The following is a 26,956-nucleotide window of genomic DNA, read 5'->3' as shown; positions in this document are numbered from 1 at the left end:
TAGCTGAGAAAAACTCATCACCACTTGTGTCAATGATTTTGAACACCGAGGTATCCCAAATAACAAGTAGCCCCCCCCCCCACCCCCACAAATTTACCTACCACTTCCTTTTGAACATATCCGAAGTCTGACGCACCCCATAAGTTTTGTACCCAATTATCAGCTACTGTTTTACACCTAGTTTCTTGAAAAACCGCAATACACGGTCTCTCAGACACACAAATACGCCAGACCCACCCAAATTTACCTTTAACCGCGAATTCACGAACATTAAGTGAAAAAATATTCATTGATTAATAGAAGAAAAAAACGACAAACAGAGATCAAAAACTTACTGAGGTTAGGGCATAATACATGTTTGTTTTTTCTTTTACAACTTACATTAGTTTAATTAAATTTAGAATATGAGTATATGTTTTTATCATAAAATTATTTATAAAAATATACAATTTTTTTTGTAACAATTATAACTATATATATTTATAGTTAATTTCCGTATAATAGTTATAAACTATTAAATTTATGTTAAAGTATAGAGTTAGATTTTTTTTTTTTTTTTTTTTTTTTTTTTTTTTTTGGACAACACGCTGACACTTGTCGATCGTTCCTTATATTCTTGATCATATATTTAATAAATAAATAATTAATTGTAATTAAACAAGATTCAATAGTTCGAATCTTTCTATAGAGAATCTCAACTCTTTGTTCAAAATTCAATGAAACATCAAATTTTAAAGTATCAAATTTTATACACATGAACAAAGAATCATTTTCAATTAACATCAATTCATTTAGTTTTATCATTTTATATTTTCACTATTCTAGCCAAAATAGATGATACAATACTTAAGATAATAATAAATGGTGGGGTATATAGCATGGGAAAAGGATAGCAATGAAATGGTCAATGGTTTTGAAGTAGGATGAGGAAAGGGTATTTGTTATGTGTCTTTACTTTTGAGGAGTACTTTAGTAATTTACTTTGTAAGTTTTGTTCTCTTATTTAGTTAATTAGGAGCTCTATGAGGAATCCCTTTTCTCCTTCTAGTAGAAGGTGGTCTTGAAGAGTAACTAAGTTGTTCTTCTTCACCCATCATCATCTCTAATCTTCTTGTTCTTGTTATTGTTGTTGACATCACTCCTCTTGTGGGTGATAATAGTCCTTGTAACATAAAGCTTGCATTCATATTCCTCTTTATCCCCACAAGCTACATAAATAAGTTAAAACATTAACATACATACTCCACGTTGCCATTTTTATTTAAGTTGCGAATCATGATTCTTGAATATTATATGATCATAAAGCAACCAAATTATGTACCTTCATGCAAAAACTTATACACTTATTCATAAAGCAAAAACTTATGTACCTTTTGAAAGATATTATGTAGAGATGTATTGTATGCTAATAGTTAATAAATACTATCGCCATGTCCACTTACTATTTACACATTGTTTTTAGAAATCTCACTAACTACATTTTTTCACCAATTTAAAATCTTCTCTAATCGGAATAATCTGTTCTGATTGGTTGAAACACAAAATGAACACTTGGAATGGGACATTTTAAAATAGTAATGTGGACACTTGTGAGAAACACATACAAAAAATACTTCGTAAAATTGAAATAACTAATAATGATATCTAGTCATTCTTGTTAATAGACAACTAGACATATTTGGAGCATAGAAAATGGAATGTCTCATCATTTGAGATAACCTAATGTGCTAATAATCTAAACAACTTTTCTTAATAAATAGTGATAACCTAAACACTTCTACTTAATAAAGAAGAACTTTACATTTGAAGTATTAAAGCAAAATAACATCATTACTAGTTTTGAATGAAAAGGCAAACTTTTACATTTGAAGGAAAAAAGTAAAAAATCATCAATGCTTATTATGTTTAGATGTACTAGTTATTATTTTTAAAAGCAAAATGGATATAAAAGTACATGATGCCAATCATCAATTACTGTGGTCTTTGCATTTTTCAAAAACCAATCTACAAGACTTTACATCTTAAATTTCAAAGTGTATTATGCAATGAATATATATATATATATATATATATATATATATATATATATATATATATATATATATATATATATATATATATATATATATATATATATACTATTGGTGGATGATGGGTTGGTTTTGTATATATTTATATGAATTTGCATGATATGATTCATGCATATTGTGAGTTGTATTGTCTAATAATGTCAAGAAAAGGCAACTTATATAAAATTAATAAAGCTAATTAACAATTGTGATTAACTAAGAGTAGGAGATTAAAGTACTAACCTTACAACCAAGTGAACAAAACCGAAAAGTATCCAAAAGACTCCTCCCACAAACTTCACAAATGCGTGAACCCCCTTTTCCTGATGATTTAGGTTGTGGCCTTTCATTTAGAAACAAAACTTTTGCACTATTAATCACATACGTTTGCACGCCTTCGATATCTAATATTTTCTCGATCTCAGAAACTCTTACCACGTCGTGATATGATGATCTCCTTATCTACACATTCGTTATAACTTTGTAACGACACCAAAGAAGTGCCTCGACAAATTGGGTCGATTTCTTTTTTATATAATCGACAAATGGTCTATTTATATACTCCGTATATAATAATTGCACTCTAATTGGTACAAATTAGTGGTAAAAGTGTGGTTCGTTCTATTAACCCTATAATTGTTCAGGGGACATAATAACAGATCATATATACAATGTAAGTAAAATATTCAAAACATGACTTTTTAGTTACAAATGAGTGTCAAAAACATGCTCTACAATTTTTTTTAGCGAAGAAGTAGAAGAGAAATTGCAAAGGATTTAAACTTTACCTGAATGACTTGATGCTCTTTGTGTCGAGAAGATCGACAATAGAAACAAAATGCTTCATCGTTGCAATCTATGCAAAACATGTTACGCTCACTTCTGGCGGCATTTTCATGTGTTCGACAAACCGAGAAAAATTCTGATGATAAAAGCTTCTCCAGCCATGAAGGCACAAGTTGTTGCTGCCATTGATTCACAAATTCAAACCACAAATTCGTTATATAAACGCATATAAAATGTGAAATTGTACATACACTTATGAATATACACACATTTTACCATTGAGAAATTGAGGATTTGTTGAAATGGCCAAATGAAAAAGGAAGATTGTTCAGATTTGAAATTAGATGAAAAGTTATGAGGGAGAAGGAGAGTAAACAACTTGTAACTTAGAAGTCATCAATAAAAGACCTTTTTGTAATAACTAATGAACAAATAGGAGCACAATTCTTAATTATTCTTAATATAAAAAACTGCCTTTTGTTCCTTTTATACAATACTAAAATGGTAGTTGGTCATTATACTATTGTTTATACATTTATAATCCCAAAGTATTTTAGTAAGTTTTGAATGAATACAAGTATGCAAAATTTTTCTAAGATATAGTTCACTATAATTAACACCTTACTTTCTTTGTCCCACTGTCTATATTTCTTTTTACAGATTTTAAAATAATTGTCTACTTTAAATTCTGAATTAATCAAAATATATGGATAACTAATTCTAAAATTTATTAGTTATGAGTTTTTTTCATTACATTTTATAACATGGGTGTACACTTTTTAATTGAGAATCAATTCAAGATGAAAATATACAATACTTTTGTTAGTCAAAATCTGGAATGTTAAACAACTAAAAATGTTTGATCCAATTAATCAGATGTGTTAGTGTCTATAACAAGTTGTTACTCCATTATATCGTTGGATTTATTCAATTTAAATTATGTGTTTTTCAGACACTAAAACGGATTTTAAAATAAACGTAGACTCGATCTACAGGCGGAAAACACTAGAACAAGCTTAATCGAATAAACGTAGATCTTCCGGGTCGATGAATCGAACCTACGTGATATTAGATCGACACCTACAGTTGTTATTCGGTTGGGTACGTTTAGGATCGACTTACAGATGATAAAAAGCGACTAGCGTATGTGTTGGGTGTGTGTAACCTCACAATGAAACCTGTAATCCATATATATAGTAAACAGTAGTGACCATCGGTCGTTGGTCTAGGACCCTCGATCGATTGTCTCCTACCATCGGTTGATGGTCTATTAAAGTCAACTAACGGTCACAATAACAATTTATTAAACATTAACAAATTATATGTAATATCCAAACATCAGAGATTCAGAGTACGAAATACTATTACAATAATGTTTGATAAACAATTACTGAAATAAACATACATAACAAATAGAACTGAGGATTTACATTCATGCATCAACAGTTTTTATAATAATAAAAAAGGCGTTCATATCCACTAATTAATATATTGTGATTAAGATGAACTTATTTAGCGATTATTTTTTACGAAAATTACACATATATATAAAATATTTGGAACACTTCATTCAAAGAATGAAGCCCTAAAAATACATACGTAAGACTAAACACCTGAGCCCAAACTTAAACAAAAAGGACACTAAGATGTGAGCTCACTTCCTAACAAAAGATCACAAGCTAACGATCAAATAAACGATAGGTTAACATCATACGACCATTGAAGAGGGAAACTAATCTATACGACAAACGCTTGTGGTTGGAGAGGATTAAAAGTGTAACACCCACCAAAAAGCGGTATGGCTTCGCGTGTTACCAAGAGGCACAAGCTCGGTCACGCCCTATGTATGAGACGTATTCAAAAGTACGCATTTATTAAATAAATAAAATTGTTTTTAAATCCAAAACTAAACGTAGACAACCGTCAAAAAATAACACACTTAATCCAATCATTAAAGTATTAAAAGTGAAAATAACTACGTATTAATATAATGTTTTATCCAAAGCATGCAACTCCAAGTAATGCAACCAAGCTCAACATCTTAATAATCCAGTGGAAGCAACTTAAAGACTTGAGAATGAACATGCTAAAATTTCAACACAATGGTCGGTAAATTCACATGTTTAATAGTAAGTAATAAGTACAGATCACGAGATTTCAGTTCAAAACAGTTCAAAAGTATATACATCCATGAGCACCCAAAAATACGAAGCTTAACATCAAACGTGGTATCCTACATGATTTCCTTTTACCCTATAAAAGTGCACACTTGGTTGAGTGTGTAACACCCTGAAACTGGACCTAGAAGAAAATGGCTAATTTTTCCTTGTATGTTATTTTAATAATTATGTGTTTATAATTATTTGAGTATGTGGTTAAGACCGGTTTGTGACAAGGATCACATAAGAGGTTTGTTTATTTAATTTGGACTCCGACACTCTGTTAGGGATGCCTAACGAAATACGTAAGATTTCAAATAACTGGTAAATACTCGTGTTTTATAGGGTACGGGTTTTAAACCCAAATATGCATGCATGTATCTGCTCATTAAGTTCATTTCTAGAACTCTTCCAAAACTAGCTCTCGTACCTTGTTTGTATCACTTCAAAACCCTAAGTGAATCTGGTGTGGAATTGAAGTTAATCAAGATTTTGTGCATAATCTAGTGTTGATATCCAGGTTTGTTTGATCGATTCATTGCTTTAATCTAAATGGGTTTTTAAGTTAAATGGGTTTTGTGCATATAATGGCTTGAATCTTGTTGTTTTTGTGATGTTTGTGTTGTGTGTTGCTTGCAAAATGATTTGTATATGTTGTATGTGCTTTGTGATCAAGCAATTCGCTAGAAACATCACAAATAGTGATTTTGGGTTGAAACCCATAATGGAAGTTGTTGTTGATGTTCTTCATCACTCACACGAGTGAGGTGTCGCTCGTACGAGTGAAGTGGTCAACCGTACGATAAACTATACAGATGAGTTGATGTTCAGCTGTGGTTAACTCGTATGGTTCTTCTGTGACTCATACGACTCACTTGTCACTCGCGTGGTTAACCGTACGAATTAGTTAATTCTGTATTGGATGTTGGGTCAACGATCAAACGTACGTGTGAGGTGTTAACCGCACGGTTGAGGTTTCTGAAACGTGCGGGTGATTATCACTAGTGTAGTTAGCAGGTCTGAAAGTTAGATTGTGTGGTTGATTTTAACTTGATGTTATCTGTCTTGTTGATGGTACAATATTCAAACATGATATATGACTTTGATTATATCTATCTTAGGTGCAAAAGACAAAGAGAAGGCTCAGAAAGATTAGACCTCTGAGAACTTTCCGTTATTGGTAATCAGTGAGTGGGACTGCCTCCGGGTGTAGTTTGTAGTAGCAAGTTGTGCTACTAGGATTTATCATTGTTAGTTGTCTTATGGAGTATTTGTATTGCTGTAGAATTACTATTGAACGTACAGTAGTAGGGTTGTCATGCTTTTAGTAGTATTACGGGTATTGTTGTATTGCTTGTTGCTTGATAATGCACTAGTTGTTTAAAGCCTTGACTTGTTAGGTTCTGCTCAAGAGGTGAACCTTGACTTGTTAGGTTCAACTCAAGGAGGTCAACCTTGCCTTAGCAGGTTGGGTCCTGTTCTCTATTATCTGTTGAGTATAGCTCAGAATGACATATTCGTTGCGTGAGGATGGTTATACTGGAGATTTAGTAGTTAGAACTATTGGTAAACCCTGGCCTGATCAGCTAGTGGTCGAAGGCCCGTATAAGCTGTCGGGCCTCTTATTGGAGCATTGTTGTTGTTGTTTCCTGATGTATGTTGTTGCTAGCTGTCGTGGCTTAGTATAAGTTGGTACTATATGCTAGACCTATTAGATAGTTTCATTCAATTAGCTTCGTGCTAACCCCTCATATCCTCCCTTACAGGATTTGGATCTTTTGCATGCTAGATAGAAGGGATGGAACTTGTTGAAGATATGTTTGACAGAGCCAACTGAAATGTCCCGTTCTTATTGATTAAAAACGTTCCATATTGATTGATTTCGTTGCGAGGTTTTGACCTCTATATGAGACGTTTTTCAAAGACTGCATTCATTTTTAAAACAAACCATAACCTTTATTTCATAAATAAAGGTTTAAAAAGCTTTACGTAGATTATCAAATAATGATAATCTAAAATATCCTGTTTAACACGACCATTACATAATGGTTTACAATACAAATATGTTACATCGAAATCAGTTTCTTGAATGCAGTTTTTACACAATATCATACAAACATGGACTCCAAATCTTGTCCTTATTTTAGTATGCAACAGCGGAAGCTCTTAGTATTCACCTGAGAATAAACATGCTTTAAACGTCAACAAAAATGTTGGTGAGTTATTGATGTGGTAGCGTGGGGGTACGTGATAGTACTATATTTTACTACGAAATACGTTACAAATTACACAAGTTTTAATTATTTATTTACAAATGGGATATACCTAAACCTTGCTACAACACTATAGGCAGTGTACCTAATCGTAGAGTAGTATAGTTTTTAGTAAGTCCGGTTCGTTCCACAGGGAGCGGGCTTATTGCACACTATATTTTTAAACAACTATATTTGTACAAAATATATATAATTATATATAATAATATATAAAAGGGGGTTTATCGTTTAATGACCGGTTTGTCGATTTTAAGACTTTAGTCGCAGTTAAAACCTAATGTAAAATATAAAATAAATACAAGACTTAAATTAAAGCGTAAAGTAAATAACGATAATGAAATTGCGAATAATAAAAGTGCGATAAAATAAAATTGCGATAATTAAAAAGTACGATAATTAAAAGTGCGATTAAATAACAATAAATAAAAGTGCGATAATTGGAAGTGCAATTAAATATAAAATAAAGGAAATTAAATATGAAATAAAAGAATTATGCTTATTTAAACTTCCGTAATCATGATGTTTGACGTGTTGATTTTAGTTTTATGCCCATGGGTTAATTGTCCTTTGTCCTGGATTATTTAATCTGTCCGTCTGGTTTTTGTCCATAACAGTCCATCAGTCATAAATATAAAGTGCGAGTGCCCTCGTCAAATTATTATTATACCCGAAGTTAAATATTCCAACTAATTGGGGATTCGAATTGTAACAAGGTTTTAATACTTTCTTTAATGAATACACCAGGTTATCGACTGCGTGTAATCCAAGGTTTTACTACTTTGTTAACAATTACACCAATTACCCTTGAATGTAATTTCACCCCTGTTTTAATTATTCTAGTGGCTATTAATCCATTCCCGTGTCCGGTTAAATGAACGATTATTCGTACATATAAATACCCCGCCCATCGTGTCCGATCGAGTGTAAATGGTAATTTATAGGGACGCCCAATTGTAAATCTTTATATTAACATTAACAAACTTTCATTTAGTTAAACAAATATAAAGCCCATTAATAGCCCATAGTCTAATTTCCACAAGTGTCGTTCTTTTGTCCAAACCCCAATTATGGTACAAAGCCCAATTACCCAATTTTAGTAATTAGCCCAACATCATGATTACTTCGTTTTAAATAAGCATAATAATAACTTAGCTACTAGACATTAATTTAAAAAGGAGAACATAACTTACATTGAGTATTTATCGCGTAGTGTTATACGGACAGAATTTCGACTTCAAAAACCCGTAAAATAACCTTTACATAACCCAAACTAATCTAATATAACACTAATCTATATTATATATATATATATATATATATATTATATATATTTATTTATATTATACTAGGGAGTATTATTATTATTATGTTTTTTTTTTACATGCAGAACTCGAGAGCTTTTATAGCCAGAACTGAAATTCACTGCTCCGCGAGTCGCGACCATTTTGGCCTTCCAGCTCCGCAAGTCGCGGAGGTTCCAAAACCAGCCCACAAGTTCAAGATCCAAGGCTGCCGATGGTTTTTATTTAAATATATATAATATATAAATAATTTTTATAATTATTTATATATTATATTATATTTATATACATAGTAGACTCGTAATTTTTTTTCCGTTGCGTCGAGCGTTGAGAGTTGGTTCATGTACCGGTTCCGGATTTTCGAACGTCCTTGCGTACGCTGAGATATTTTGTACTTTGCGTTTCGTAACTTGTGCTCTTGTCATTTTTAGACGTTCCTTATCAATAAATTGAACCTTTTTAATTGTATCTTGTACTTTTGAGCTTTTTGGACCTTTGCGTCTTCAATTCGTTGTTTTCGCCTTTTGTCTTCGCACTTATTTAATATAAATGAATATTACATGAAAATGGAACAATTGCAACTGAAATCTTTACATATCGGAGGGATATTGATACTAAATATATGTTCATTTGGAGCACTATCAAATATCCCCACACTTGAACGTTGCTTGTCCTCAAGCAATACAGTCTTGAAATAAAAATATACATGAATCACTTTTTTATTCATCACACTTTGTACATCAGTGATTTTGATATGGTGGTATAAACAATGATAGTAACGATAGAACCATGGTTAAAGGTGGGTGTGTCATCCACAGTTGCCTCGGGTTTAGGTCAACGACACTTGCAATCAAATAGCCGATTTACTTTCGGTTTCCAAAGCAAAGTGCACATTTGAAAGGCGGTTTACAGTCCCACATGACTATGAAAATTTAGATCCGTTAGGAAATTGGATCTTTATGAAAACATTTGATCTTTTGAAAATTCAATCTAGCTTTTACCCTAGACAAGTTTTCCGGAATAACCCTTCACCGGTGTTGCAAAATATTTTTGTGGGTTTTGTGGGTTTCAGATTTGAAAATTTTAGCTCAACACTTGTGGTTTTGTGTTACCCACTTGCTAACCTTGTATTAGGAAAGCAACACGTCCAGTTTACTTGTCCCGTATATTACCTTTCGGCAAACTACCATCCGGTTGTAAAGGAAAGCGTTGAACAAGCAACTGTTAAGGCAATGTCCCGTGACATGCTTTTGATTATGGTCTTATAACGTGTCAGATGCTATTACTATCCTTTGTAGGAGCAATAGTAAAGATCATCCTATGATTTTTTTTTTGTCTGGCACAAGGTCCTGTCTCTGACCATGCTATGCAACCACCGTTCTTATGGTTGACACCCGATTTGGTTCAGGTGACCTAATGAATTCCAGGTGAATTCCTAGGATTTTACGTTCAATGGTAATGAACGCATTGAAAATAGGTTTTCAGAAAACAAATCGGTTTTAATTTTGATCAAAATATTTTCTCGTTCAAGCTCGAGTTTAGATATCATCGAATTCCATGAGTTTGTAATTCTCAATCTTTAAGGTCAATCTCAAGGATTGAGTAATATCAGTCTTAAAAGCTGATTTTTAATCTTTTAAGGAGATTATCCTTTCTAGGAGTCTGATTCATTAGTCTTATCAAGCTAATTTGCACGGTGCCCTCCCCATTTTACGAGACAGACCCTCTCATGGTTAGGATAAGTCTGACCACTTGGCGACCCTGTTTTATGCTGAGGTCCGTGGATTTCCTGCTGATTTTAGTGATGACTTTTCTAGATTTTTCGTCAACCTACTGCTGGTCTGGACGACAACTTCTTGACCTAAATCAAGAAGCGCGTGTCTTTTTCGGAAGACTTTACTTCCTTTTAATGATGGAATTGATTCATCGTGTAGATCCATCTTTCTTTCAAGTATGTTACAGTAAATAGGGTAAAACAGTTAATTTAGTCCAAACAAAAGCACCTGCAATAAACTTTACAGAAACATGTGATAGATAGTTTTTAATTGAATAACTTGGTACATTCTCCCCACACTTAGTTTCTTTCTTTGCCTTTTTATTCTCCTTTATTCCATTTTAAATGAATTCAACCGTTTTAGGGTGTTTCTCAATTTATGTCCTTTTCGAGGTATCGATAATTTCGGTATTAACACCTAGTTTTCATCGTTCATAAATATGTATAAACATGATTTTGACTTCATTTAGTTGAAAATTTTTCAAATTTTCACAAAATTTGGCAAATAAACCAAGTGTAAACCCGAGAGAATTTATAACCCTTCCCCACACTTGAGATCATGCAATGCCCTCATTAGCATGAAATCAGACTATAATTATAAATTCATGAGGGTGATTAGTGTAGAAAAGTGATTGAAAATACCCAGTTTGTAATTACAAAGCTCGTCGAATGATAGATGGCGCGGCTCATCGTTCATTCCTTCTTGTTTTATCACACATATTTTTCTTCAAAAACGGTTGCTTTTCTGAACTGTTTGCTAATCTTTAAAAATGCGTCTTTTACCCTAATTTATTATGCATGTTTATTAACGAGTTATGCACTAACCCGAACCCCTAATTTAACGTTAAGTGGGGTTAGACTTCCCCACACTTAGCTGACGACATGTGAAGTCAGTAGAATAAGTTCCAAGAATTAGAATAGTGAGCCAGTTATTTACATCTCGGGTGGTGTATAATATATCAATGGGTTTAAAGTTTAGACTCTCCCGATCGTCACTACTTAATTCTTTTTTAAGTGTAGCTTTTAGTAAATGGATATGTCTCTTTTTTAGTTCTTGGTCAAATGGATCGATATACACCGACATTCTTATTTCTATAGGGTGGACAATTCCTAATATTTCCTTCCTTTTATTCTCAGGATCAAAATTTTCACCTCTATTACCCAATTGGGTGAAATTTGAGGTGTCATTATCTATTACAGCTTGTAGTTCATTTCCGGTGGATGACTCGTCTATTGAGAATATTGGGTTGGAAGGTTGTGGAATGGTGAAGTTTGGTTTGGCCTTGGGGGTAAAATTTTCAACGTTATCGTTTTCCCAAGAGTACCAATTTGTCACCCTTACTTCTTCTTCATCATCCATTGATGGATTGATGATTTCGTCGGTAGAGGCTAATGTGTCAATATGTTGTGAAATTGGTAAGACTGAATAAAAAGTATCATCGGGATAGTTGGTGATTTCGGAGCTCTTGAATTCATCAAAATTCGATGATATGAGTTTTTCTTGTACAATACTCCTCAGATCAACAGGTGTGTAGTCTGATAGAGTTTCAGCTTGCCGGTTTACAAACTCTCTCATTTGTTCATTTTGAGCATTGAGTTCTTCGAGTTTGATTTTCATATAATCTAAAGAATTTTCAGGCACATAATTTTCCTCGTCTTCTGGTTGTTGAGTTTGGATATATTCTTGGGAATAATCCCAATTTGAATTGTATTCTTCGTAATCGTTCCATTCAGGTTTCGTGGGTGCGTAATTTTCCATAGGAACGTAATAGTAACATTCCCATGTTGAGTGATAATCTCCACAAATTTCACAACCAGTTATTGTTTCGTCGTTCGTGATCCAAGATTGACCGAATGAATTTTTATCAACACTCGTTTGAGAGTATTGATTTAATTAATTTCGGATATCAAAAAGAGTTTCCATAGCCTTGTTTTCAAAATTTTCCATTTTATTGCGATGGCCAAATTTTAGCTACAATGTGGTGCATTTACTAATTATCCTATTAGTTATAAAAATAGAAAAACTTATATAAGTTGTCCAATTAATAGACTTTTCTGCTTTTGCCCACGTTTCGAATAGCCAAAAGATGCAGCAGGGAGCCAGAACCCTTTAAATCGGAAGCTCACAACTCAGCCACTAACAAATCCAACTATTACTACGAAGCAGAAAATTGTCAACGTCCATTAATTTAACCACTTAAATAATTTTTCTTTCTGTTTGAGATATTAGATAAGAAATAGAGAAAATTTCTAAGTCCTAAAAACTAAAGCGTCGAGAAATAAGAAAGAAAAAGAATGCGCGTCGAAAAACGTCGAAAAATAAAAACAAGAAAATAGGGCGTCGTAACTTAAAAAGGAATTAAAAACTAAGAATTAAAAGTTGCGTCTTAAAATATTAAAGCTTAAAAGAAAAACTATATCCCAAATGGTAATAACTTAAAAAGATACTAAAATATAAAAACGGCGTCGCAAAATTCTAAAGCACCTAAATCTTAGTCTAAAGAAAAAGCACTTAAGGGATTTTACGGCAAAGCCTAAAAATCTAGAAGTAAAAATAACTATGGCAAAAACTAAGTTTAAAACTAAATATGAGCTAAAAATACAAATATTATGCTAAAACGATTAAAAAGGGACAAAATATAAAAATATACAAAAAGTTGTAAAAAGTACAATTTTTATAAAAATATTATTTTTATATTATTTATTTATTAAAACTATTAATTTTACATATAATAAAACTAATAAAAATTTAAAATACAATTTAATTAAAAAAAACTTAAACTAATTATAATAATTAAACTAATTAGGGTTTATTAATAATAATAATAATAAAATCCGTAATTAATGTGAAATTAGGGTTCTGTCACGTGTGTCAGAGTGTCTCCGCGAGTCGCGGTATTTCAAGCAGCAAACCCCGCGAGTCGCGGGGTTCCAAAATTCAACTCTGGTACAGTTTTTAATTCGACGTTTTTTTTTTTTTTTTTTTTTTTCTAAAAATATATAAAAATATATTTATACAAAAATAAATTAAAAATATAGCGTTTTGCCGAGTCCCCGGCAGCGGCGCCAAAAACTTGATGTGGTAGCGTGGGGGTACGTGATAGTACTATATTTTACTACGAAATACGTTACAAATTACACAAGTTTTAATTATTTATTTACAAATGGGATATACCTAAACCTTGCTACAACACTATAGGCAGTGTACCTAATCGTAGAGTAGTATAGTTTTTAGTAAGTCCGGTTCGTTCCACAGGGAGCGGGCTTATTGCACACTATATTTTTAAACAACTATATTTGTACAAAATATATATAATTATATATAATAATATATAAAAGGGGGTTTATCGTTTAATGACCGGTTTGTCGATTTTAAGACTTTAGTCGCAGTTAAAACCTAATGTAAAATATAAAATAAATACAAGACTTAAATTAAAGCGTAAAGTAAATAACGATAATGAAATTGCGAATAATAAAAGTGCGATAAAATAAAATTGCGATAATTAAAAAGTACGATAATTAAAAGTGCGATTAAATAACAATAAATAAAAGTGCGATAATTGGAAGTGCAATTAAATATAAAATAAAGGAAATTAAATATGAAATAAAAGAATTATGCTTATTTAAACTTCCGTAATCATGATGTTTGACGTGTTGATTTTAGTTTTATGCCCATGGGTTAATTGTCCTTTGTCCTGGATTATTTAATCTGTCCGTCTGGTTTTTGTCCATAACAGTCCATCAGTCATAAATATAAAGTGCGAGTGCCCTCGTCAAATTATTATTATACCCGAAGTTAAATATTCCAACTAATTGGGGATTCGAATTGTAACAAGGTTTTAATACTTTGTTTAATGAATACACCAGGTTATCGACTGCGTGTAATCCAAGGTTTTACTACTTTGTTAACAATTACACCAATTACCCTTGAATGTAATTTCACCCCTGTTTTAATTATTCTAGTGGCTATTAATCCATTCCCGTGTCCGGTTAAATGAACGATTATTCGTACATATAAATACCCCGCCCATCGTGTCCGATCGAGTGTAAATGGTAATTTATAGGGACGCCCAATTGTAAATCTTTATATTAACATTAACAAACTTTCATTTAGTTAAACAAATATAAAGCCCATTAATAGCCCATAGTCTAATTTCCACAAGTGTCGTTCTTTTGTCCAAACCCCAATTATGGTACAAAGCCCAATTACCCAATTTTAGTAATTAGCCCAACATCATGATTACTTCGTTTTAAATAAGCATAATAATAACTTAGCTACTAGATATTAATTTAAAAAGGAGAACATAACTTACATTGAGTATTTATCGCGTAGTGTTATACGGACAGAATTTCGACTTCAAAAACCCGTAAAATAACCTTTACATAACCCAAACTAATCTAATATAACACTAATCTATATTATATATATATATATATATATATATATATATATATATATATATATATATATATATATATATTATATATATTTATTTATATTATACTAGGGAGTATTATTATTATTATGTTTTTTTTTTTTTACATGCAGAACTCGAGAGCTTTTATAGCCAGAACTGAAATTCACTGCTCCGCGAGTCGCGGCCATTTTGGCCTTCCAGCTCCGCAAGTCGCGGAGGTTCCAAAACCAGCCCACAAGTTCAAGATCCAAGGCTGCCGACGGTTTTTATTTAAATATATATAATATATAAATAATTTTTATAATTATTTATATATTATATTATATTTATATACATAGTAGACTCGTAATTTTTTTCCGTTGCGTCGAGCGTTGAGAGTTGGTTCATGTACCGGTTCCGGATTTTCGAACGTCCTTGCGTATGCTGAGATATTTTGTACTTTGCGTTTCGTAACTTGTGCTCTTGTCATTTTTAGACGTTCCTTATCAATAAATTGAACCTTTTTAATTGTATCTTGTACTTTTGAGCTTTTTGGACCTTTGCGTCTTCAATTCGTTGTTTTCGCCTTTTGTCTTCGCACTTATTTAATATAAATGAATATTACATGAAAATGGAACAATTGCAACTGAAATCTTTACATATCGGAGGGATATTGATACTAAATATATGTTCATTTGGAGCACTATCAGTTATAGGTTTAACCTATATATATCAAATCGTAACAATAGACCACAAGATTTCATATTTCAATACACATCCCATACATAGAGATAAAAATCATTCATATGGTGAACACCTGGTAACTGACATTAACAAGATGCATATATATATAAGAATATCCCCATCATTCCGGGACACCCTTCGGATATGATATAAATTTCGAAGTACTAAAGCATCCGGTACTTTGGATGGGGTTTGTTAGGCCCAATAGATCTATCTTTAGGATTCGCGTCAATTAGGGTGTCTGTTCCCTAATTCTTAGATTACCAGACTTAATAAAAAGGGGCATATTCGATTTCGATAATTCAACCATAGAATGTAGTTTCACGTACTGGTGTCTATTTTGTAAATCATTTATAAAACCTGCATGTATTCTCATCCCAAAAATATTAGATTTTAAAAGTGGGACTATAACTCACTTTCACAAATTTTTACTTCGTCGGAAAGTAAGACTTGGCCACTGGTTGATTCACGAACCTATAACAAATATGTACATATATATCAAAGTATGTTCAAAATATATTTACAACACTTTTAATACATTTTGATGTTTTAAGTTCGTTAAGTCAGCTGTCCTCGTTAGTAACCTACAACTAGTTGTCCACAGTTAGATGTACAGAAATAAATCGATATATATTATCTTGAATCAATCCACGACTCAGTGTATACATATCTCAGTATTGATCACAACTCAAACTATATATATTTTGGAATCAACCTCAACCCTGTATAGCTAACTCCAACATTCACATATAGAGTGTCTATGGTTGTTCCGAAATATATATAGATGTGTCGACATGATAGGTCGAAATATTGTATACGTGTCTATGGTATCTCAAGATTACATAATATACAATACAAGTTGATTAAGTTATGGTTGGAATAGATTTGTTACCAATTTTCACGTAGCTAAAATGAGAAAAATTATCCAATCTTGTTTTACCCATAACTTCTTCATTTTAAATCCGTTTTGAGTGAATCAAATTGCTATGGTTTCATATTGAACTCTATTTTATGAATCTATACAGAAAAAGTATAGGTTTATAGTCGGAAAAATAAGTTACAAGTCGTTTTTGTAAAGGTAGTCATTTCAGTCGAAAGAACGACGTCTAGATGACCATTTTAGAAAACATACTTCCACTTTGAGTTTAACCATAACTTTTGGATATAGTTTCATGTTCATAATAAAAATCATTTTTCCAGAATAACAACTTTTAAATCAAAGTTTATCATAGTTTTTAATTAACTAACCCAAAACAGCCCGCGGTGTTACTACGACGGCGTAAATCCGGTTTTACGGTATTTTTCGTGTTTCCAGGTTTTAAATCATTAAGTTAGCATATCATATAGATATAGAACATGTGTTTAGTTGATTTTAAAAGTCAAGTTAGAAGGATTAACTTTTATTTGCGAACAAGTTTAGAATTAACTAAACTATGTTCTAGTGATTACAAGTTTAAACCTTCGAATATGATAGCTTTATATGTATGAATCGAATGATGTTATGAACATCATTACTACCTTAAATTCCTTGGATAAACCTACTGGAAATGAGAAAAATAGATCTAGCTTCAAAGGATCCTTGGATGGCTTGAAAGTTCTTGAAGCAGAATCATGACACGAAAACAATTTCAAGTAAGATTTCCACTCGAAATAAGATTGTTATAGTTATAGAAATTGAATTAAAGTTTGAATATGATTATTACCTTGTATTAGAAAGATAACCTACTGTAAGTAACAAAAGTTTCTTGATCTTGGATGATTACTTGGAATGGATTTAGAAAACTTGGAAGTAAACTTGCAATCTTGGAAGTATTCTTGATTTTATGAAACTAGAACTTTTGGAATTTATGAAGAACACTTAGAACTTGAAGATAGAACTTGAGAGAGATCAATTAGATGAAGAAAATTGAAGAATGAAAGTGTTTGTAGGTGTTTTTGGTCGTTGGTGTATGGATTAGATATAAAGGATATGTAATTTTGTTTTCATGTAAATAAGTCATGAATGATTACTCATATTTTTGTAATTTTATGAGATATTTCATGCTAGTTGCCAAATGATGGTTCCCACATGTGTTAGGTGACTCACATGGGCTGCTAATAGCTAATCATTGGAGTGTATATACCAATAGTACATACATCTAAAAGCTGTGTATTGTACGAGTACGAATACGGGTGCATACGAGTAGAATTGTTGATGAAACTGAACGAGGATGTATTTGTAAGCATTTTTGTTAAGTAGAAGTATTTTGATAAGTGTCTGGAAGTCTTTCAAAAGTGTATGAATATATATTAAAACACTACATGTATATACATTTTAACTGAGTCGTTAAGTCATCGTTAGTCGTTACATGTAAATGTTGTTTTGAAACCTTTAGGTTAACGATCTTGTTGAATGTTGTTAACCCATTGTTTATTATAACAAATGAGATGTTAAATTGTTATATTATCATGATATTATGATATATAATATATCTTAGTATGATATATATACAGTTAAATGCCGTTACAACGATAATCGTTACATATATGTCTCGTTTCGAAATCATTAAGTTAGTAGTCTTATTTTTACATATGTATTTCATTGTTAATACACTTAATAATATATTTACTTATCATTTAACATAATTAACCAAGTATATCAATATCTTAATATGATTCATATGTACCTAGTAAGACGTTGTTATAACGATAATCGTTATATATATCGTTTTCGAGTTTCTTAAATTAATAGTCTCATTTTTATGTATATAACTCATTGTTAAAATACCTAATGAGATACATACTTATAATAAAATCATGTTAACTATATATATAACCATATATATGTCATCGTATAGTTTTTACAAGTTTTAACGTTCGTGAATCACCGATCAACTTGGGTGGTCAATTGTCTATATGAAACCTATTTCAATTAATCAAGTCTTAACAAGTTTGATTGCTTAACATGTTGGAAACACTTAATCATGTAAATAACAATTTTATTTAATATATATATATATACATGGAAAAGTTCGGGTCACTACAGTACCTACCCGTTAAATAAATTTCGTACCGAAATTTTAAGCAGTTGGAGGTGTTGACGTATCTTCTGCAAATAAATGCGGGTATTTCTTCTTCATCTGATCTTCACGCTCCCAGGTGAACTCGGGTCCTCTACGAGCATTCCATCGAACCTTAACAATCGGTATCTTGTTTTGTTTAAGTCTCTTAACCTCACGATCCATTATTTCGACGGGTTCTTCAATGAATTGAAGTTTTTCATTGATTTGGATTTCGTCCAACGGAATAGTGAGATCTTCTTTAGCAAAACATTTCTTCAAATTTGAGACGTGGAAAGTGTTATGTACAGCCGCGAGTTATTGAGGTAGCTCCAGTTGGTAAGCTACTGGTCCGACACGATCTATAATCTTGAATGGTTCAATGTACCTTGGATTTAGTTTCTCCCGTTTACCAAATCGAACAACGCCTTTCCAAGGTGAAACCTTAAGCATGACCATTTCTCCAATTTCAAACTCTATATCTTTTCTTTTACTGTCCGCTTAGCTCTTTTGTCGACTCTGGGCGGTTTTCAATCTTTGTTGAATTTGGATGATTTTCTCGGTAGTTTCTTGTATTATCTCCGGACCCGTAATCTGTCTATCCCCCACTTCACTCCAACAAATCGAAGACCTGCACTTTCTACCATAAAGTGCTTCAAACGGCGCCATCTCAATGCTTGAATGGTAGCTGTTGTTGTAGGAAAATTCTGCTAACGGTAGATGTCGATCCTAACTATTTCCGAAATCAATAACACAAGCGCGTAGCATGTCTTCAAGCGTTTGTATCATCCTTTCGCTCTGCCCATCAGTTTGTGGATGATAGGCAGTACTCATGTCTAGACGAGTTCCCAATGCTTGCTGTAATGTCTGCCAGAATCTTGAAATAAATCTGCCATCCCTATCAGAGATAATAGAGATTGGTATTCCATGTCTGGAGACGACTTCCTTCAAATACAGTCGTGCTAACTTCTCCATCTTGTCATCTTCTCTTATTGGCAGGAAGTGTGCTGATTTGGTGAGACGATCAACTATTACCCAAATAGTATCAAAACCACTTGCAGTCCTTGGCAATTTAGTGATGAAATCCATGGTAATATTTTCCCATTTCCATTCCGGGATTTCGGGTTGTTGAAGTAGACCTGATGGTTTCTGATGCTCAGCTTTGACCATAGAACACGTCAAACATTCTCCTACGTATTTAGCAACATCGGCTTTCATACCCGGCCACCAAAAATGTTTCTTGAGATCCTTATACATCTTCCCCGTTCCAGGATGTATTGAGTATCTGGTTTTATAAGCTTCTCTAAGTACCATTTCTCTCATATCTCCAAATTTTGGTACCCAAATTCTTTAAGCCCTATACCGGGTTCCGTCTTCCCGAATATTAAGATGCTTCTCCGATCCTTTGGGTATTTCATCCTTTAAATTTCCCTCTTTTAAAACTCCTTGTTGCGCCTCCTTTATTTGAGTAGTAAGGTTAGTGTGAATCATTATATTCATAGATTTTACTCGAATGGGTTCTCTGTCCTTTCTGCTCAAGGCGTCGGCTATCACATTTTCCTTCCCCGGGTGGTAACGAATCTCAAAGTCGTAATCATTCAATAATTCAATCCACCTACGCTGCCTCATATTCAGTTGTTTTTGATTAAATATGTGTTGAAGACTTTTGTGGTCGGTATATATAATACTTTTGACCCCATATAAGTAGTGCCTCCAAGTCTTTAATGCAAAAACAACCGCGCAAAATTCCAAATCATGCGTCATATAATTTTGTTCGTGAATCTTCAATTGTCTAGACGCATAAGCAATTACTTTTGTTCGTTGCATTAATACACAACCGAGACCTTGCTTTGAGGCGTCACAATATATCACAAAATCATCATTCCCTTCAGGTAATGACAATATAATTGCCGTAGTTAGCTTTTTCTTCAATAACTGAAACGCTTTCTCTTGTTCACCCTTCCATTCAAATTTCTTCCCTTTATGCGTTAATGCAGTCAAGGGTTTTGCTATTCTGGAAAAGTCTTGGATGAACCTTCTGTAGTAACCAGCTAGTCCTAAAAACTGGCGTATGTGTTTCGGAGTTTTCGGGGTTTTCCACTTTTCAACGGTTTCAATCTTTACTGGATCCACCTGAATACCTTCTTTGTTCACTATGTGACCGAGGAATTGAACTTCTTCCAACCAAAATGCACACTTTGAAAACTTAGCGTACAGTTTTTCTTTCCTCAATACTTCTAGCAGTTTTCTCAAATGTTCTTCATGCTCTTGATCATTCTTTGAGTAAATAAGTATGTCATCGATGAAAACAATGACAAACTTGTCAAGATATGGTCCACACACTCGGTTCATAAGGTCCATGAACACAGCTGGTGCGTTAGTCAATCCAAACGGCATAACCATAAACTCGTAATGACCATAACGCGTCCTAAAAACAGTTTTTGGAATATCATCCTCCTTTACTCGCATTTGATGATATCCAGAACGTAAATCGATCTTCGAATAAACCGACGAGCCTTGTAGTTGATCAAATAAGTCGTCAATTCTCGGCAGTGGATAACGGTTTTTGATGGTAAGTTTGTTCAACTCTCTGTAGTCAATACACAACCTAAATGTACCATCCTTCTTCTTGACAAACAAAACAGGAGCTCCCCATGGTGATGTTCTTAGTCGAATGAAACCACGTTCTAATAGTTCTTGCAGTTGGCTTTGCAGTTCTTTCATCTCGCTGGGTGCGAGTCTATAAGGAGCACGAGCTATTGGTGCAGCTCCTGGTACAAGATCTATTTGAAATTCAACAGATCGATGTGGAGGTAGTCCCGGTAATTCTTTCGGAAATACATCGAGAAATTCTTTTGCTACGGGAACATCATTGATGCTCTTTTCTTCAGTTTGTACTTTCTCGACGTGTGCTAGAACAGCATAGCAACATTTTCTTATTAGTTTTTGTGCCTTCAAATTACTAATAAGATGTAGCTTCATGTTACCCTTTTCTCCGTACACCATTAAGGGTTCTCCTTCTTCTCGTACAATGCGAATTGCATTTTTATAACATACGATCTCTGCTTTCACCTTCTTCAGCCAGTCCATGCCAACTATTACATCAAAACTCCCTAACTCTACTGGTATCAAATCAATCTTAAATATTTCGCTACCCAGTTTAATTTCTCGATTCCGGCATATATTATCTGCTGAAATTAATTTACCGTTTACTAATTCGAGTAAAAATTTACTATCCAACGGCGTCAATGGACAACTTAATTTAGCACAAAAATCTCTACTCATATAGCTTCTATCCGCACCCGAATCAAATAAAACGTAAGCAGATTTATTGTCAATAAGAAACGTACCCGTAACAAGCTCCGGGTCTTCCTGTGCCTCTGCCGCATTAATATTGAAAACTCTTCCGTGGCCTTGTCCACTCGTATTCTCCTAGTTCGGGCAATTTCTAATAATGTGGCCAGGTTTTCCACATTTATAACAAACTACATTGGCATAACTTGCTCCGACACTACTTGCTCTGCCATTACTCATTCCAACACCATTTGTTCCTTTCGTTCTGTTAACCCCTGGTCCGTAGACCTCACACTTTGCCGCGCTATGACCATTTCTTTTACACTTGTTGCAAAATTTGGTGCAGAACCCTGAGTGATACTTTTCACACCTTTGGCATAGCTGCTTCTGATTGTTGTTGTTGTTGTTGCGGTGGTTATTATTATTGTTGTTGTTGTTGTTGTTGTTGTTGTTGTTGTTGTTGGGCCGTTTGTTGTAGTTGCGATTGATGTTGCGATTGTTGGGATAATTGTTGTGATTATTATTGTAATTGCTGTTGTTGTTTTTTTTTTTTTGAAAAGCAAGAAGGACTTATATTAAACAATCACGAATAGTACATGGTTGACTGGGCAACCTTAACAACACAATACATCACGAAAGAAATAGAGAAAACAAATTACACCGCCCTAAGCTAATTGCAAAGATTGCAACTAACAGAAGAGAGAAACTAAGGTTGTGAGAACCATTGAAGCCAATCCATAATATGACCCTTGCAACGTCGTGAAATCCAATCGTATGAAAGAACTTGAACCTCGCTAAATAAAGATGGGACCGTCTCGAGCTTATTCTTGAACACCTTTGCATTTCGATTCTTCCATATAATGTAACAAACCACCCAACAAACCGCTTGCCATTGGTTCCTTTTGTGATCATGTGCTACGTAGCCGAAGGTACCATTAAAAATATCCTCATACCCGAATAAAGCCAAATTATACCCCCACCATTTAAGGACTTTCGCCCATATGTCTTTGGCCATTTGACAAGAAAAAAGTATATGTTCCACCGTCTCAATGTCACCATCACAAATCGGACATCTCACGCTGTTCAAATCGATGCCCCGTTTATCTAACTCGAACCTTACCGGTATACGACCTAATCTCGCCCGCCAAATAAACACCTCTACTTTTTTTGGAACCAAACCATTTCGCAACGACTCAATTGAATTAACCGCACGTGGTAGGATGACTTTGTCCACTAGAACCGAATAGTCCTTGACCATATATGTACCCTTCGAATTGAGATTCCAGCTCCAACAGTCTTTTTTATCTTCGATCAGCTGCAAGTTCCGAACAGTATCTCGCAATTCAGTTAGTTCACTATTCGTTCGTCCTATAGGTGGATAGGCCCAATTGCCGAGCCCATCTCCCTTAAATTCTTCGGTTTTGTTACTGATGTTGATATCTTTGTCAATCTCGAGCCTGTATAATCTTTTGAATTTGTCTTTGAGGCTTGCGTTCCCCACCCAAATGTCATTCCAAAAAGAGGTGCTTTTCCCGTCCCCGAGCAAGCGTATGAAAGACTTAGAGAAAGAAATCCCTAACCCGTCCACATATTTTCCTGCAACACAAATAGAATTCCAAAGGCTAGCGTTTGGTTTTCGGACAAGCCCGTTTCCAAGCACAAGACCTCCATTAGAACCATAAATGCTACGAATTACGGCGACCCACAAAGTGTTAGTTTCGGTTTTAAACCTCCACCACCACTTACAAAGAAGAGCTAAATTTTTACTTTTTAAGGACATGATATTTAAACCTCCTTCTTCGTGAGGAAGAAGGATTTTTTCCCACTTAACCCATGACATTTTAGATTTAGAACCCGTCCCGCCCCAAAAAAATTTCCGTCTCACACTCTCGAGAGAATTTAGCACACAAGTAGGGGCACGAAAGAGCGAGAAGTAATAGAGAGGTAGGCTAGAGAGAACCGACTTAACTAAAGTTAACCGTCCACCGAATGAAATCATTTTTGCTCTCCAGTCCGCTAACCTCTTGTTAAATTTCTCGATCACCGGGGACCAATCATTCAATTTCTTCATCTTATTACCCACGGGAATACCCAAATACATGAAAGGCAACCGACCTGCAAGACATGAACACCAAGAAGCAAGAGCTTCCACGTTATCATTACTAATGCCTATCCCAAATAATTGACTTTTATTATAATTAACCTTCAACCCCGAAGCCCGTTCAAAACATTCCAACAAGTACATTAAATTTCGCGCATTACGTCTACTCCATTCGCCAAAAAAAATCGTATCATCCGCATATTACAAATGAGAAATGACGACTTTATCTTTACCCACCTCCACCCCTTTATACATCCCTCTCTCAACCGCCTTTTTCGTTAGGATATTAAGTCCCTCCGCTGCAATAATAAAAAGGAAAGGTGATAAGGGATCACCTTGGCGAACGCCCCTTTTAAGATTAAACTCACTTGTCGGAGACCCGTTTATGAGAATGGAGATTGTAGCCGATTTAAGACACGAGGAAATCCACTTACACCATTTGGTACCGAACCCCATACATTTCATCACTTCAAGAAGATAATCCCAATTAAGCGAATCAAAGGCTTTCTCGAAGTCTACCTTAAAAATTAGGCCGTGCTTTTTGTTTTGTTTAAGATCTTCGACCACTTCATTTGCAACTAACGCACCGTCTAGAATATATCTACCCACAAGAAACGCACTCTGTTCCTTCCCTACAAGACTAGGTACCACTTTACAAATTCTCAAAGACAACTTCTTCGCGATAATTTTATAATAACTGCAAATAAGACTAATCGGGCGATAATCACTAAAACTCAGCGGGTCCGATTTCTTCGGAATAAGGGAAACAAAAGAGGCATTGCAACCCTTTGAAAACTCGCCAAAAACCCAAAACTAGTTGATAGCACCTACCAAATCATCTTTGATTATGGACCAAAACTTTGTGAAAAAACCAAAGTTGAACCCATCCGGTCCCGGGGCCTTCGAACTACCACAACATTTGACCGATTCCCAAATTTCCCCTTCCATGAAAGGAGCTTCTAAGAGCTCGTTGTCCGCTGATGTAATCAATTCAGAAAAAAGCCCTTCAAGGCTTGGTCCATCCGAATTATGTACCTCGAATATGCTCTTAAAATGGTTGAAAGCAACTTCTTTGATTGTATTAGGATTTTCACACCAAGACCCATTAACATTAATCCCCCGGATGTTGTTTTTATTATATTTCCTCTTTAAGGAATTATGAAAATATTTTGAGTTTTCGTCTCCATCGATCATCCAACGAACACGAGCTTTCTGTTTTAGCATCCCTGTCTTGATTTTTTCCTTTTCCATCCATGTTTTTCTTGAGTTTAGCCATTTAGTCCGCTCTTCATCCTTTAAACTACCTACTTCTGCTTTCATTTCAAGATCCGTTACCACCTTTTTAACCGACTCAATCTCACAATCAAGCTTGTCAAAGTGAACTTTACTCCATTCTTTAAGGTCTCCTTTTAATCTTTTTAACTTGTTACGAAAAACGCAATCCTTCTGGTTACCCCCCATTGGACCAGACCAAGAATCGGCAATAACCTTGTCAATACCCTCAACCACGAACCAATCATCAAAGATTTTAAACGGTTTAGGCCCAAAATCCACTTCACCATCCGACATCATAATAGGACAATGATCCGATACAGTTCTATCTAAAGCCACCACTTTTAGATTGGTCCAAAAGCTAAGAAAGTCGTCCGAAACCAAGAATCTATCTAGTTTACTCATTTTCAACCCATCATCACTAACCCTAGTAAATTTTCTCCCACCCAAAGGAATGTCCACTAAACTATTTCTATCAATAAACTCGTTAAACCTCCTAGCCCGGTTATAAAAAAATTCACAATTCAATCTTTCCGACTTATCTCTAACCTCATTAAAGTCCCCACAAATGACCCACGACACACCATCAATACACAAGATCTTGTCAAGCGAATCCCAAAACTTACATTTATTGGCGTCATCATGCGGTCCGTACACATTGACAATAATCGATTCATTTCCCGACTGTTTCCATTTCCCCCGTATAGCAATAAAAAAGTCACCAATTAGCTCACTATAAACCTCGAAGATGTTTTTATCCCAAATTATTAATTGTCCCCCCGACTTACCAATCATTTCTTTTTGAACATACCCACAATCATTAGAACCCCAAAGCCCGAATATCCAATTGTCGACAAGGTTATGACATTTAGTTTCTTGAAATGCTAGAATAGAGGGCATTTCGACCAAACATAAGCTTTTAACATCACCAAACTTACTTTCTTTCCCGGACCCGAACCCACGAATGTTTAAGGAAATAATCTTCATAAATAAAAAGAAGATACGAACAGAGAAAGAAGACACTTACATATCTTTCTTGGTCCATTTTAGACCAAGATTGGTGCCGAATTCCTCAACTCCAATACTGTTTTCCGATATCAATTGGCTCACCTCCTTCTTCTTGCTATTCCTAGACGACGATGGCTTCTTACTCAGTTTCGATCTTCTATTACCACATGTCACACAATTAATCCCACTTGGATCCTCAACGCCTTTCCCTTTCCTAGTCGATTTTTTCGCATGTAAAATTTTCGATGAAGCTTTCCAGTTGCCGATGGAATTCCAGCAGCAATTGGACGAATCAGAAGCATAAACAACCCCTTTACTTGCTTTTTTAGGCAAATAGTTGTTAGCGGTATCCATAACATTCAACGAGGATGTATCACCGGAAATCTTAGCCTTCTCCACCCCGTCACCACCGTAGTTCTTAACTGGACTTTTACATTCTTCTTCATCCGATGAGCAATCGGTATCACCGAGATCCTCTATCACCACATTATCTCTTGGATCGGCCGACCTAATGATACTAAACTTATTTTGATTAATAGGCCCATCAACACTAAGCACCTTTGCTGGATTATCACGAGATACTGGGCCAGATTTATCAACATGAAAGTTGGGCCCATTTAAGTTGAAGTGAGCTGACCCAACACTAGTACCCGAATAACAGCCCTCAGGATTTACTTTTTTATTCGAGACATCAGACCTCACCTTGGTATCCGGAGTCTTGGACTTGGAGATATTTGCAT

At 34.2% G+C, this 26,956-nt stretch overlaps 1 protein-coding gene across 1 annotated transcript; it reads right to left on the bottom strand.

The window, feature by feature from the left end:
* Positions 1-1,007: 1,007 nt before the first annotated feature.
* Positions 1,008-26,108, bottom strand: LOC139875982 (uncharacterized). The gene is made up of 7 exons (XM_071863280.1): positions 24,768-26,108; positions 24,371-24,686; positions 23,857-23,950; positions 22,626-23,565; positions 2,858-3,034; positions 2,313-2,531; positions 1,008-1,208 (listed from the first exon to the last, which is right to left on the bottom strand). Exons 1-7 carry the CDS (start codon positions 26,106-26,108, stop codon positions 1,008-1,010), a joined length of 3,288 nt encoding a protein of 1,095 aa, XP_071719381.1.
* Between the last annotated feature and the right edge of the window lie 848 nt (positions 26,109-26,956).

The sequence above is a fragment of the Rutidosis leptorrhynchoides genome, chromosome 11 (assembly GCF_046630445.1).
Source record: "Rutidosis leptorrhynchoides isolate AG116_Rl617_1_P2 chromosome 11, CSIRO_AGI_Rlap_v1, whole genome shotgun sequence".
In the NCBI taxonomy this organism is placed as follows: Eukaryota; Viridiplantae; Streptophyta; class Magnoliopsida; order Asterales; family Asteraceae; genus Rutidosis; species Rutidosis leptorrhynchoides.
The sequence above is the reverse complement of the archived record's forward strand: the minus strand, read 5'-3'. Positions and strand labels throughout refer to the sequence as shown.